General features: G+C 37.5%; 1 protein-coding gene across 2 annotated transcripts in view; it reads left to right on the top strand.

The window, feature by feature from the left end:
- The window catches only part of LOC117400198 (neuropilin-1a-like), a 45,711-nt gene that overhangs the window by 15,409 nt on the left and 15,204 nt on the right, over window positions 1-15,098 (top strand). For both annotated transcript variants that reach the window (XM_059023268.1, XM_059023269.1), the window contains 4 exons: window positions 717-898; window positions 3,466-3,693; window positions 5,883-6,038; window positions 6,803-6,969. In XM_059023268.1, the coding sequence (XP_058879251.1) occupies window positions 717-898; window positions 3,466-3,693; window positions 5,883-6,038; window positions 6,803-6,969 (733 nt within the window). The remainder of the gene's footprint in view (window positions 1-716; window positions 899-3,465; window positions 3,694-5,882; window positions 6,039-6,802; window positions 6,970-15,098) is intronic.

Below are 15,098 nucleotides of genomic sequence, written 5' to 3'. Positions count from 1 at the left end.
CTGCTGTGCTTCAAAGCAATGAGTGTTGAAATAAACTACAAGGGCAAAATTACAAGGGCAATTAGGTACATTCAATGCATACATACAGTTAACACTTTAACATTAGGTTATTTACAGTATAGTTTTTTGTTTGTTTGTTTTGTTCGCCACAATTTTATGTGATGTAAAATCAGCATTTACTGCAATAGTCGTTCATCAACCACACAATTTCTAGAACACTGAGTCACAAACAAGGCTACTTACATTGTGGAGCCATTAAATAAATTAAGTTTATGGAATGATTGACTTTCTGAACTAAAATAATCACAAGGAATACTGCAGCTTTATGTTACATTTTCTTTCAGGTTTAAAACTCTCATGCATTTTTCCTCCTGTGAATTTGTTTATTATGTCTCTCCATAGATGTCTTCATATTTGTAGCTAACCAAAAAAACAAAACAAACAAACAAAACCCACTACTGAATATTATAGATTTTTTTACCCAGAATAGGATTAACTGTGTGACATATTTAGCCAGCATGTTTCTGTCTGCAAATAAAAATGGATAATATGAGAGGGTTTAAACATAACAAAGAATCTTATCTGGTCATTCGAAACTAATTCTACCGTACAACTGGGACACAGAAATCATTTTCAAATGTTATTGTCAAACAGAACTTCAATGTACATCACAGGCACATATGAACCGGGTTGATAACGACATCTCTTTTCTGCAGGTATGATTATGTAGAGGTCCGGGATGGGGGTGATGAGAATGCCCCACTGGTGGGGAAGCACTGTGGGAAGATTGCCCCCTCTCCGGTCCTGTCCACAACCCCGTTGCTCTTCATCAAGTTTGTTTCTGACTATGAAACACATGGGGCTGGCTTCTCTATCCGCTATGAAGTCTTCAAAACAGGTGAGTGCCGGCCCGCTGGTAAAGCACAAAGCTGCTGTGGGATGTATGTGTGATGTATGTAAAGGGAAAATGAAAAGCAGGTAAAGGAGGTAAAGGAGGAAGAGCTGTTTAGATTCACATTTCTGGATGGATTTTGGGAGGGGTTGACTGTTTTAGAATAGCTATTGAAAAATGATTTAGAATTGCTATAAGCAAAAAACTAACTGTTTGCTTAGCTTCAGTAGTCAGGAGTTACTGAGAGCATATTTAGATAAGCTTCATTTCATAGGTAAGTGTCCTCCTGTTGAGTGGTCTGAGCTGAGGTATGACTGACGAGTGACAAGAGTAAAAGCAAGTTCATGCAGATTTAGTTCATGTTGTTTTAGTTAAAGCCAATGTTTGCAAATAAACACGTATTGAATGTTTCTGGCAAATTGTTTCATGACGAACTGCCTATACACTCTCCTCCCCATCCTTGGGAAAGGAATATATTTATTGTATCATTACATCCTACTTTATTCTCGACGTCTCACAAACCAAAGTGTTATGCGTTCATTTAAGATCCTGAACTTTTTCAGAGCCACACCAAACACAGGAAAGGGGCCTTCCAAATTACCTCTTGATCTTGCAGCAGTGGGAACACTTTTTTGGAACCTGTGTTGATATATCAGGAGTAGCCCAGTCAAGAGACAGGCCGCTTGTATTACCTGAAAGGAAGGTTAACAGCAGCTTATCATGCCCCTGCTTTCCAGAGCACTTCATGTCTGCACCTGTGTCAACACCAGGGAGGGCAGCCTGGGCGCGTGTGCTGCAAGTTGACTTTCACATTCAGTTTGCCGAGATGGCATAGGTCACATCTGGTGGAGTATCTGTCATTCCTCTAGGTAACTCAACCCTAGAGTGTGTCAAAAAACTTCACTCATTTTCTACATGGTCTTTTTTAAAAAGTAGGGGGGCAGGGGCTGAAGTGTTTAGTGCTCTGTCAGACTATGGGTTTAAGAATGACGGCTGTGTAATTGTTGTTTAAGGTCCACGTCAGATCTTTTTTTAAGGTCTGGGCCCCGTAATTGTTGTGTTTGAACATCAGGGTTTTTTTTTTGTTTTTTTTTTGGGGGGGGGGTAACACAGGGATTTGACCTTGTTTGCACAAATGTAAACGATTAACTCTTCAGTTCTTATTAACTTTTCTTTTACTTTCATAGCAAGCATTTGTCTAATTATCAACCTAAAAACCTTGACATAAAATAACCTGTCTGTCTGTCCTATTAGTGTTAAAATAATGGTAGAAACGTGTCATGGGTAACCAGCAAGCTGAAATATTTGAATAGTTACAGTAAATAGTGTAATTTATTATTTTTATTTATTCATTTATTTATTTTTTGCTGCTGTGCAATGCACTTTTCAGGGTGTTAGAAAAAAAAACTTTAAAATAGCGCATTTTCAGAGTCCCCAAGAATTTAACACTGACACCAACTAGCAACAGCTGGTTTTTGGTTTAAAGCAAAACATATAAACAAAACCAACAAGCGCTGTTGTTTCAAAGTGCTATACACATGCAGGGCTGGAAGGGTATTCCTGGGCTACCTTCAGAGAGTCAATTGCATAGTTGTATTTATAGGGTGCACACATAGCATGGCACTCTATTTATCAGTTTGTACTGTTTCAATTTCCCTGCTCCTTGTAAAACTGCTGCTATTGATAACTGTAGAGTTTTTTTTTTTTGGGGCCTGGATAAGAGAAAGGATTTGTATCAGTTGTTTTGCAGTGTTTGACAGAGCCTGAAGCTCAAACCGATGAATGTCGGTGTCAGCCAAGTCTATTGCAACATCTGCAAATAAAACCAAAAGGAACCCTTATAAAGGTATGATATTTGGATGGAAGGCTTCACTAAGGGATACTGGAAAGGTATATGTATCCCCTACAATAGATTTTTTTTTTTTTTGTAATCATTTTTAATCCAGAAATGTGTGATGATTTTCCAAATAAATATTTTAGGCTAAAGTTAGCCACTAAACTCACAGCAGGCCATTTGTTTCTCACTTTCTAGTGCTGTGCAATGCATGCCCCCAAATAACTTGAAATCCCTGTGCTATTAATTGAAAACTCAAAACATGCAATAATACAAATAAAATATAATGTCCCATTAACAGCCAAAATATATACTGGACATAATCAGCGTTGTTCAGAGGCAAAGAGAGCTGGTTTAAAAAAGTCACTGAGTCTCTAATTGTCATAAATGCTCTTCATATTCAGACTGCCAGGCTAAGAGAGGCTTAAGTCTGCTTTCTGCTCGCTTGTCACTGGTTTCAGTAACTACAATACAGTACTGTCCGTTGGCTTGCACTATACTGTACTCAATTTAATTGAATTTAATTAAATGATGACCGTCCGCTTCCGCACACATATGCTGATTTCCGCACTAATAAAGAGTGTGAATACCCGCTTCCGCATAGATCAGATGATTTCTGCACTCATGCATTTTGATAATGTACTGTATTAAACCGCACGGATTATCGAAACACGAAGTAATGAAACACGGATTAACGGGAGTCTACTGTATATATACTGTATATATGTTTGTCTTTCAGGACCTGAATGTTCCAGAAACTTCACAACAACAAGCGGAGTGATCAAATCCCCAGGATTCCCTGAGAAATACCCCAATAATCTGGACTGCACTTACATGATCTTTGCGCCCAAGATGGCAGAGATCATTGTTGAGTTTGAAAGCTTTGAGCTGGAGCCTGACACCACCCCCCCCACCGGAGTGTTCTGCCGTTACGATCGACTGGAAATCTGGGATGGCTTCCCTGGAGGTATGTCATGGAAATGGAACGGTCCTTTCGTGGGCTTTGCCGGCGCTGGCTGGTATAGAAGGAAAACCACCACCTAAAGAATTAACTTAAAATCCTCTAACTGTAGAAAACATGCTTTATTACAAACAAACAAAAAAAGAATTACCTACAGTAAGCAGCTTGTTCAGGGTTATACGGTTGTATCATGCCAAAAGTGGACGCTGCTTAGGCTTGCATTATTCATTTTGTGCGAGCCAACAATCATGGGTGTGAATAGTTATACAATATAGTACACAAAAGCTGAGATAAAATATGGTCCTAGTGTGACCAGCATGGCATATACTATACCACACTCTAAATGGCACCATTGAAAACCACCCCTGATTTTATCACTTTAAAGAATAAGAATGAGAATTAAAGGAAGTTCATGTTGACAAGCACCTCTTTAACTTTCAGGGAGGCCTTATCTGAAATCCTTATAGTTTCCTCTCCCCAATGTAACATTCTGGAGCAGCAGCATAAAGCAGTCAAGACAAAGCTTCAGCCACAGCAGTGCATTGCCTCCCCTTTCAGCCATGGTGTCTGAGGCGAGTTTCGGCTGCTGTGTTTTCTTTTTAGAGCAGGGTTGTGGTGTCTGATATAGTTGCTTGTGTATTCAAAGAGATGTTTAGCTGACCTCAGCTTGCAGACAATAATGAACTGTTTTCTCCCATGTTCTTTCTTTGTTCTGCTAAAAGAAAGATCCTGTTGTTTGGTGCCAAATGCAGTTCGACATTCCTTTGAAACAGTAGCTGCTAATGTGCTGCGAAGGTTTTGAAGGGTTCTTTTTATATTCCTTTTACAATGAATTTAAATAGAGCAAGGCCAAAAGGCATAGAAGTCCTTTAATGGGTCTACTTTGTTCTGTCACATTAAGTTTATCCGTAAAGCTAAAGAGACCCCAGTGGTGATGCAGAGTAGCTCACGTCTTTATTATTGATGAGCCACAAGCTTTTTTGTTTTGGAAGCTTTCTGGAGAATTTTTAAATAGAACCAAGGGGTTGATTTGATCAATCGATACCCCACATGGACAAGCCAGAGCTGGATTTTTTTAGAGCATTTTACAGCACTAGGGAATTACCCCTGGGTTGCATCAGCCTTCTATTCATGGCTTACCCAGCATTACGGCTAAAATAAGTGGTTGGTGTAATCCAGGGGGATAAGCTGGTACTGTAGAATGCACTAACCGAAATCCGTCCTAGGCTTAACCCAGTAGAGTTTTGGTTTGTCAAATCAGAGCCTTATTTTAAAAATGAACCCATAGTAGCTCTTACTTCTCAAACAAAGGTTTTCTATGTGTGATTCATTTAGGAACATACAAGTTGTCTAAATTACAAACTTTGAATGGGGTGGTTTATCTTCCTTTGTTGGTACTGGTAATTAAAAAAGATAGGCTCTGCATTGCAAAGCTAAATTGAATATCTTAAACAAACCCAAGGTTTTTTTGGTTTTGGGGGTGGGGTTCTAGTAAAACGGAAAAAAATAAAACTGGCATACTATTTTTAAAAAAACTGTTGAAAGATTTACAACAGTGACTGAAATGCAATCTTAACGTGTAACAATTTTGAAAATAAAAAATGTGCTTTAACATCCATGCTCCTCTGATCAATATTGCATTAGCACAGTAGCTGAGGCTTACATGTGACATAAGGAATTCAATTACCCTTCATGTGAAGCTGTACAAAGCCTCTGGCTCCTGAGAGGACACCACTGGCACTGAGAATGGCACTCTGGTATCCAGAGGCACTGTTCAGCTAAAAGAAGAGCAGAATTCAGAATTCACAAAGAGCTCTTTAAAACTGCATAAGATCACGACTCACATAGATCATTTTAGAGCTGTTTCTTTTCACAATAAAGTTATGTCTTGAATGTAGGTTAAAGAGGAGGCATACTACTGTTGTTAACTCAAACCATCATATTTCTTAAACCAACCACCGCCCTAGCAATTTCATTAGTCTAGTATATTTAATTTTCATGGTGGCAAATTGTGTGCACTCTTGTTTACAAAGAATCCCTCAAACGTCCACTGTAATGCATATAAACATAGGGAAATGTGTTGCAGTTTAATTAACCCTAATGCTAGGATCTGAGTTTAATGTGAATAAGAGTTATTATGAAGCTTATTATACAGTGTTACTCTGTTAATACATGTCTGTTCTCCCTTTGTTTAGTTGGTCCCCACATAGGGCGGTTCTGTGGACAGAACACACCTGGACGATTCCGAACCTCTACTGGAATCCTTGCCATGATCCTGATGACCGATAATGCCATAGCGAAGGAGGGCTTCTCTGCAAACTTCACCGTCATCGAGAAGACTGTACCAGAAGGTTAGTCCTCACATGTTTTCATTTTGGTTGAAGACTTGGAACTCCTTTTTTGTTTTTTTACATTGTGTATTTCTGCATGTTGTGCTGCTTGGCGAATGAGGAGTTAGAAACTGACTTACTAAGTGACACTATATGATGAGCTAAGAAACTGAAATCCTGTATTGAGCTTGTGAGATTCAGTGGGCTTATATTGCTGCAGATACCCATCTCCTCTTCAGGATGCTTTGTGTGGTGCGAAGCAGTAAACTCTGGTCTCCAGTGGCCTTTGTTATTGCTCACTCTCCAGACAGATAGCCACCCAGTCTGTCTCGCTGGAGCCCAGGCTGACTGCACTCTGGCCAGAGACTGAACCCATGACCTCTGAACCCAATGGGGTCTATTGACTGCAACACCATTTGGAGGTTTTCCTGCTAAACACAAAAAAAATGTGATGGTAGCAGATGTCAACATCTGTGCAGTTAAACGGTTGTCATTTTTAGCAAATTTGTAAACAGAGGAAATTCCAGAATGATTGACAAATTTCTATAATGCTTAAAAATAAATGAAAAATCAAATGGAATAATGCTGAATTGAGCTGTAGACATGTCACTTTGATTAAGCAGATGATAGCGACGGACCCCCTGCAAGGAAAGCTTTTTAGAATCTACTTGTTTATTTGTTTGTTGACTTTTAAAAAGGTTGGAGATTTATATGCTAAGACAGACAGCCTCTGTGCTGACTGCTCTGGAACTCACTTAGGGGTTTTCGTTTTCCATAAAACCTAGATTTCGATTGTCTGGAACCGCTGGGGATGGAATCTGGTGAGATTACCTCAGATCAGATCATGTGCTCCTCCCAGTATAACGCAAACTGGTCTGCAGAGAAATCCAGACTGAACTACATTGAAAACGCATGGACCCCCGCAGAAGACTCCAGTAAAGAATGGATACAGGTGAGAAGGTGTGAATATACAATACAGCACACTGCCTGTGCCCCAATATTGTTTCAATACTGAAGTTTATCAATTCCTGCATACACTTTAACATACAGATGCATTAAGTAGACAGTCACACTGTATTTATGATATACTAATATTTACTACAGGCACGATTGTGAAGATGGAACTCCATACATTAATAACATGTAGTTATTGTCTTGATCGTATCTTTTTTGTTGAAAGTATACATATTAAATGACAATAGTGTAAGTACTGTGTAGCTGCAGTGTACTCAATGTACCTTTTACATTGAACTGTATACACTTACGATTAAAACAACTATGTAAATGTAATTCACATTTTATGTAGCGCCTTTCAGAAAAGCTACATCCCTTGGTCATTTTTCTGCAATCTATGTTATGTAGTAGAGCTGCTGTGATATTAGATGGATGGTCGTGAGCAAAACCGGAGTCTAACATCATACACATCCAGCAAACAAACCCTGGGGGGGCAATAAATATAATCTAGTAACTTAAACCCCACAGGTGTGATAAAAAACAACCTTCTATATGTTTTCTCTTCCCAGGCTTCTCATGCTAAAGAAATTGTTGTTGTATTCCTTGGGGCCAAATAATGGGTCCGCTTCTCACACCAAAACTAAATATTTGCCCAAGGTACCCTATAAGTGATGTGTTTCCTTACTCCAATCAAAATCATTTTGCCAGCTCTTTCTTCCAGACAAATGTAATCATTGAAATGGCCTATGTGTTCCTGGTTAAGACAAGGGCAGTGTTATTCCTATTGTCTGACATAGGAAACCAAAAAGGCCAGTGCAAAACAACAATACATAGCTGAGCCATTGACTAAAAAACATGCTCTCAGCTATTTCCTGTGGGATATCTTTTAAATCTAAAGGAAGTCTTACAAACCAGTGAAGAAAGAATTGAGCAGCCCCTATTGTTCAGTAGTCTTGTGAATGGGAATGTTTTCAGTCTTAAGCAAAGCGCCTTGGAGCATTGAGCTAAAGTGCGGTTTAGTTAATAATCGATACTTAATGTACTTCTAACGTATGGAGCTACATTATCTTGCATCCCACATTTAGTTTTAGCTGAAGTGCTGTGCTTGGAATGAAATATGTGATTATCATATATAAAGACTTCTATTGTTAAGTAAATTAAACCTTTATTTATTATTAAAATAGGGCAACTCATATTGAATATGTCATTAACAGATGACTTCCAGTAATGCCAAGAATGTTTATTTCATTTTCGAAAATGAATGAGATTGTGGATCACAAACAACATTAAAATGAATGAGATTGTGGATCGCAAACAACATTAAAATGACATTAATTTAAAGCGGTATGGACCCATGCAATTATTGGGCTAATCTTTGGCACCTATTAGCCACTGTAACATTAATACACACCACCGGCAAATTAATATGTTTCATGTTCCTGCAGAGCCCGCTAAACACATTCATTTTCAGTCTGCAACATCTTCTGAAGAACATCTGGCATTTTAATTCATTGCTTGGAAAAAGAGTTGATAGTTACACTCCCTTTCTGAGTCGATATGTTTTGCGTTGTTTCCTATTAGGATGCATTGAGATAATCTTTATTTCAATAATTTAGTAAGGTGAAATAAAACAGGAGACCCCCCCCCCCCCCCCCCCCCCCCCAAATAGGCAATTGCAATTAAAATATGACAGCTTTTTTGATCCAATCTATCTTTTTATGGGAAAATTGTCAGTATTACATTCTGTATGATCTAAACAACAAAGCAATGAACTAACAGGCAGAGAAATCCCCCAACACAACCCAATGCCAAAGTTGAAAAATGCACATCTGTTTCCAGTGAAATCAAAAGATTCCTGCTGCTGGTGTTTAAAATATAGTTTAAATATGTTCTGCTGTTCCATAGCCATGAATCCTAAAGGAGTTTAATTAATTTGAACATCATTAGAAGAGTAAAATTGGTAATTCCAACTTAATTAAGTATATTATGCAGAGGAAGTTCTAGTTTCAAACTCCCACTGAAGATAGCTTTGATATGACCAGAATACAGAGTGTCATTATTTTCTACTTTATTAACAAATCAATCATATTTATATAAGTTAAGGCATTCATTAACTGACTGATTATTGAACAACACATTTTGTGCCAAACCAGTTTATATTATTAATTACAACTGTCAATTCATTAAGGAGATTTGTTATGTTGCATTTAAAACCAGTTTCTCGTGGATTTTAATATAATATCATTAAAATGCAGAAATATAAGTGCAACATAATCTACATACTGCAGCTCAAGAGATAGTTAACATCAGGACATGTGCTGCAGGAGTTTAGCATATTGAATTTAGTTATGAATATATTCATTTTTAATTGAATGTGCAGTATATATGTATTTTTTTATATCAATCAACGGCATTGTTAAATTGCCTGGCCAGTAGTGTTGATTTCCTTGTGTATACAGTACCTGTCTTCTTCTGATTTTCTTGTTTATGCAGCTTTCCTGTCTTTCTCATGCACCCCTGTGTTGATATTACTGGTACTTATACAGAGTCCAGTCTGACTTCTGTACCAAGAGACAGTGTCTTGTAAGTCCCAGTATTGTTCAGATTACCACAGAACAGCAGATATTTTCTTTTCATGACTTTATTATGTCATCCGAAGACATATTTACAGAAATCGACAATGGGGACTTTTTGTGGGGTGTCTGAACACTACATTTTTATAAGCACCCAAAACAATGTCTGTTTTGTACCAGAAAAACATCAACACTGTACTTTTTTCATTTTTCAATTTACTTTCCAGAGCAAGCATGTTTTAGAAAATGCAGTGACTACAAATAGGCAAACACTACCAGAACATGTTCAGTTCAATCCCACACAGAGATATGAACAGGTGCTCTGAATGAATACTTAGTGTACTGTCAGGGAAATGAAAGGAGCATGGATGGAGCTCAGTCCCCATATAATCAGAATCAAGGACACAGGGACGATCGCCTCACACAGCCAAGTCTGCTGTTTGAAATAGGAAAGTATTTTTAAAACTAGACTCTTGAGTGATCTGTGGTATATATTTTTTTAGGCGTTAACTGGTTGGCTTTTAGAATGCAGCAAGAAGCAATCTTAAAATACAATTATAATCTGAGACAGCCGACACTAATCACACCCATGACATGAAATATGTATTTTTATTTTCTTTACATTTTTTGCCTATTGAGATGATAAATGATTCCTTAAGGAGCAGCGGTATTGTTTATGATCTGCCCAGTAACATTCATTGAATCAAGCCATGTGTGGGGGCTTTGTCCAGTTTAAATAAGTATTACAATTTAAATTTAAATTGCAATCTACCAATAGATTGGTGCTTCTCCAACTAGCTATTACTTTAAGAATATAGATTTCATTAGGTATTTTATAATAAAAACTGTGTTAAGCATAAGAGGGAAACAGTGATAATGTGACCAGTGCAAGCTTAATCTTGTCTTAAAAGTGTTATCTAGGCCATTACAGTAGGTTAAAGGTTAAAGAAAGATTTTTACTGTACTGTCTTTAGGTTCAAGTCCTGAAGCCAATCAGCCCACGAGAACACGCTCATTGTTCTGACAAAGATAAATGACAGGTTAAGGTTGGTAAATATTGTCGATGGAGCCAGTCTGACATTCCCATGGCTGGTTGAATTCCCGCTTGATTTGCTAGCTGTTTTTCTAGCTGTCAGTCTTTGGCATATCATGGTAATTTCCATACAATTTAGTCTAGCCGATATAACCAAGTCGCTAATTATGGACTTCCCCCGACGTATACAAGATGTAAGGAAGAAGTCCGTTTTCTTAACCCTTTCTCTGGAAGTTAGGAAAAAACACAACTAATGTCAGGAACTAAAATAATTAGTGTTACGATATCCTGTTTTTGCAGGAAGCACAAATGTGTTTTCAATTAGCTCTGGACGCTTAAATGCAACGGTGTCCGCTTTCCATTGTTACTGGTGACTGGTGCTAGTAAACTGTGAAAGCTATTTTCAGCCCATGGGCCCCATGGCACACGAGATAAGTAATTAAAATCTGGAATAGTAATTCAAGTTCTTGTCTTGTAAGAGTGTGCCCTGGAACAGCAGAAAGCTGACTCAGCCAATGCGCTTTAGGTACTTTTCCAATGTGAACAAGCAAATAAAAAAAGCAGGATATAAAAAAGCTGCCTGAATTAAGAAGTCAGAATTATTATAAAAGCAGCTGCTTGGCCAAATGGTCATAACAGTTTACAATGCTGGAATCAAGCTTTACATTGCATATGCAGATCACGTGTATTGCAGCCTGTAAGATATGTTAATCCTGCCAAGCTAAAAAAAAACAAAGCACCGTCAAGATCATTCTTGTGCCTTACAGTGAAAGAAACAATTTAGCTATTCATGAGTATTTTACTTTAAAACATTTTTAGAGAGAAAGGCTTGTTGTGATATGGTGGCTGCCGAGACTGCCAGGTTAGCACACAAAGCAAGAGATTGATTTATGCGCAGATATGCGTGTTTGTTGTTTGCCAAAAAGATTTTCAAAGGGGCTGCTTCCTTTGATAGACTCCGGCTCAGACAAGCTCTCCAGATGCAGAGCTTGTCTATTATTTTAACTCACGGCGCTTGTAGAAGTCAGTGCTAAAACAGTTTACTTCACAAACTGGAATGGGTGTCCCAGTCTTGCCGCTTCTATGTCAAGGCAGTCCCTAATTTGTCAGCTGGGGGTCAGTTAACCCATCTCCTGGTGCTTATGGTCTGCTGTGCTTAATCACATGAATTGCCACTGTCTTCCCACCACCCCAATATGAGACAGGGGGAACCAGTCACTCTTTCGCACTAACACAAAATAATACTGCAACACCACATAATGTAGTATTGTAGGTTTTCATAAAATGATGTGAACCTTTATATATATATATATATATATATATATATATATATATATATATATATATATATATATATAGATATAGATATAGATATAGATATACAGTACATGACAACTGTTATTGTCAATACTGAATTTCTATAATAAAAATATATATATTTATCTAAGAGGCTTTTAAGACAACCCCTGCTCATTACCCAAGACAACAGGGGTATCATAATACATAATAATATAATAACAGCAATTCTAGCTGTTTTCAATGCAAATAACATTAAGGTTCAACACAATTGGATTTACCTTGCCCTATCAAGTTGCCCAGCATCCTGGATACTGTGAGAAATATCGCTTCTCTGCGAGAGTTGGGAAGTTGAGAAATACAAAAGAAAACATAATAAATTCAATGACAAACGTTTCGACCAGAAGTGTTTCTCAGTGTCTTCAAGAATTGAGAGATTGTTAAAAAAAAGAAATAATAATTATTATAACGAACCTTGTTTTTTCGTTAAACCTGTTCGATAGAATTGCTTAATTAGTCTGCACTAAAAAAGCTGTTTCATTCATAGGTTTGTAAGATGCATCTAAACCAATATGTTCCTCCCATTGTCTTTACTTCAGTAGGCCTATTTTGAATTTGTCTTTTATGTCAGCATTTCCATAGTTAACCAGAACCAGATGGTATTTTAATTTCGTATATAGTCGTATATCAGAGTTTTTGTTTATGTAAAACCTACAGAACATTTCATTTAGGTCCCTTGGGTACCAATTCCAAATTCCTATAGCCCACACAGGAAGTTTTTTTTTACTTTTCTTACTAATACAATGACTATAGCTCAAACTGATCTTACAGCTGAGAGGGAACAATCAACAAATCCAAAGAACACGCCGAATGGGTTTTCTTGTGCTTGGGTTGAGCTTTCTTTTTTATATAATGTAGATAACTAAACGAGTGAAAGGGAAATCGTCTAGTTACACGATACACTTCTGTAACTTTGATGTTTATTAGACAGCCACTTTGGTTAATCTGGTTATCGTATTGTTTCTTTTTTTCATTTTTATTTGAAAGGTTTTTGGGTGGTTTAATATTATTTTTTACCTTCTGTGACTCTCGTCATGTTAACAGGATGTTTCACTTCAGTCTGCCAAGGCCTCATAAAATAGGGTGTAATAATTGAACAGAGCAAAGTCTTGGGGGTCATCTAGTGTCTTGTCGCAGATGCTGACAGCCTCTGCCCATGGAGCTGATTCATGAACACACATTACCCGCTGACAGAACCGATTGACGCAGTGTAGTCAATAATTAGGAACACAATCCAGGGAAGCTATTATCCAGCTTCACCAACAAGATCCAATGTGCATCACATGAGTCATTTATGTTTTGTTTTTTTTGTTTGTTTTTTTTGTTTGCATTTTGTGAAATAACTTTTTTAAAAACACTTCTATATAAAATGGAAAATGAAAGATCTGCCAGAATAAAAACATATTTGAGAAAGCTGTTCAAAAGAAAAAAGTTTTCAAAAATTTTCAAAAAATGTCATGGATATGACACAAATTAACAGCATGCTATTAACTATAAAAGAAACATTACCGTGGCAAATTAGACAGATATTTAAATGATTGGTTCTGCTTCATTATGTAAATTGGGTAAATTGATATGCAATTGCCCCTTAAGCTGTATGCTTTATGTAAAAAGAAGGAAATGGCAAAATTGAAAGAAAAATATGTACTAGCAATAGAGATGGTGATGGATGGCATGCCTTTCAAACCACAGAGTACTCATTGAAGTAATTAAAGCAAACTTACACAGAATCCTCCTGACGCTTCCCATCAAACCAAGACTCCCCTTTTAGCATCTCCAAGACTCCCTTTTTAGCATCTCCAAGACTCCTCTTTAGCATCTCCAAGACTCCCCTTTTAGCATCTCCAAGACTCCCTTTTTAGCATCTCCAAGACTCCCCTTTAGCATCTCCAAGACTCCCCTTTTAGCATCTCCAAGACTCCCCTTTTAGCATCTCCAAGACTCCCCTTTAGCATGTCCAAGACTACCCTTTTAGCATCTCCAAGACTCCCCTTTTAGCATCTCCGAGACTCCCCTTTAGCATCTCCAAGACTCCCCTTTTAGCATCTCCAAGACTCCCCTTTTAGCATCTCCAAGACTCCCCTTTTAGCATCTCCTTGTCAATATGCAGCTGATAGGGAGACTCCCTTTTCAATAAGCACTCAGAATTCAATGGGATTTTTTAACCAGGTTTTTTCTCCTCAATGTCAAAATTAAGTCACTGTTGAGAGACAAACATGGTTAAATTGCCATTCATATTAATGGTTTATATCAGGGCTGAGAGGAATGGTTTGCATTGGAGGTAAATATGGCGTGTTCACAAGATGCAAAAGCAGATTCACAGCGCACAGTTCCCTACAGCTGTATGTGTTTTCAAATCCCTCTGAATGACAGCCCAAAGGTGCCCTGAGACAAAGAAAACACAGTTTAAGTCTTTAAAAAAAAATAAAAAAAATTGGAGATGTTTATACAGGATAGACTCACAACCTTAAAAAATGAAACAACATTTTCAAATATTTAAGCACGTCCTGTGGAAGAGCTCGAATCACGGCCTCTATTATTTCCCCTTTGAGCCCCCTTTTCAGAAAATGATGTGAGATGGGTTATGTCTATTCCATCTTGGTTCGTTCACCAGCCCATCTTCTCTGTGAAGGACAATGAGCTACACGCTCAAAGCTGCTTACTCCAGTGTGTCAGTAGCACCATTTTTCTTTTAATTCTAGACTTTTAATTTAGAGCTTCAATGAACAATTATGTTGTTTCTTATTCATTTTAAACTTTGGTGTTTTTTTCCATTCAGAAACAAAATTGTGCCAATGACCTTTTGGAGAAAATAGCTTTCAAAATCAAGCTCAATGGGTTATCTCCCAAAGGTACAGTAGGCTAATGTAGTAATTGAAAACTGGATACAGTAAATCAAAAAGGAACTGAAAGACATTTTCAAAGTTTATGCAACTTTATCTGGGAGAAGCTCCTGGAACAAAACCAGGACCATTTTTAGTTTTTAGTTTCTTGGGTTATGATGAATGAGTGCTGTAAATATAAATGAGTCCATATACAGTATTATACTGGGACTTTCTTAATTGTAAAGTAAAATCTGTTGTGAAGCTAGATGTTCACTTTTTTTTTTTTCCATTTGACTCAAATGTAGATATGAGATTGTGTAATTTAAATGCTGTCATTAAG

This window comes from Acipenser ruthenus, chromosome 4 (assembly GCF_902713425.1).
Source record: "Acipenser ruthenus chromosome 4, fAciRut3.2 maternal haplotype, whole genome shotgun sequence".
Classification (NCBI taxonomy): Eukaryota; Metazoa; Chordata; class Actinopteri; order Acipenseriformes; family Acipenseridae; genus Acipenser; species Acipenser ruthenus.
The sequence above is the reverse complement of the archived record's forward strand: the minus strand, read 5'-3'. Positions and strand labels throughout refer to the sequence as shown.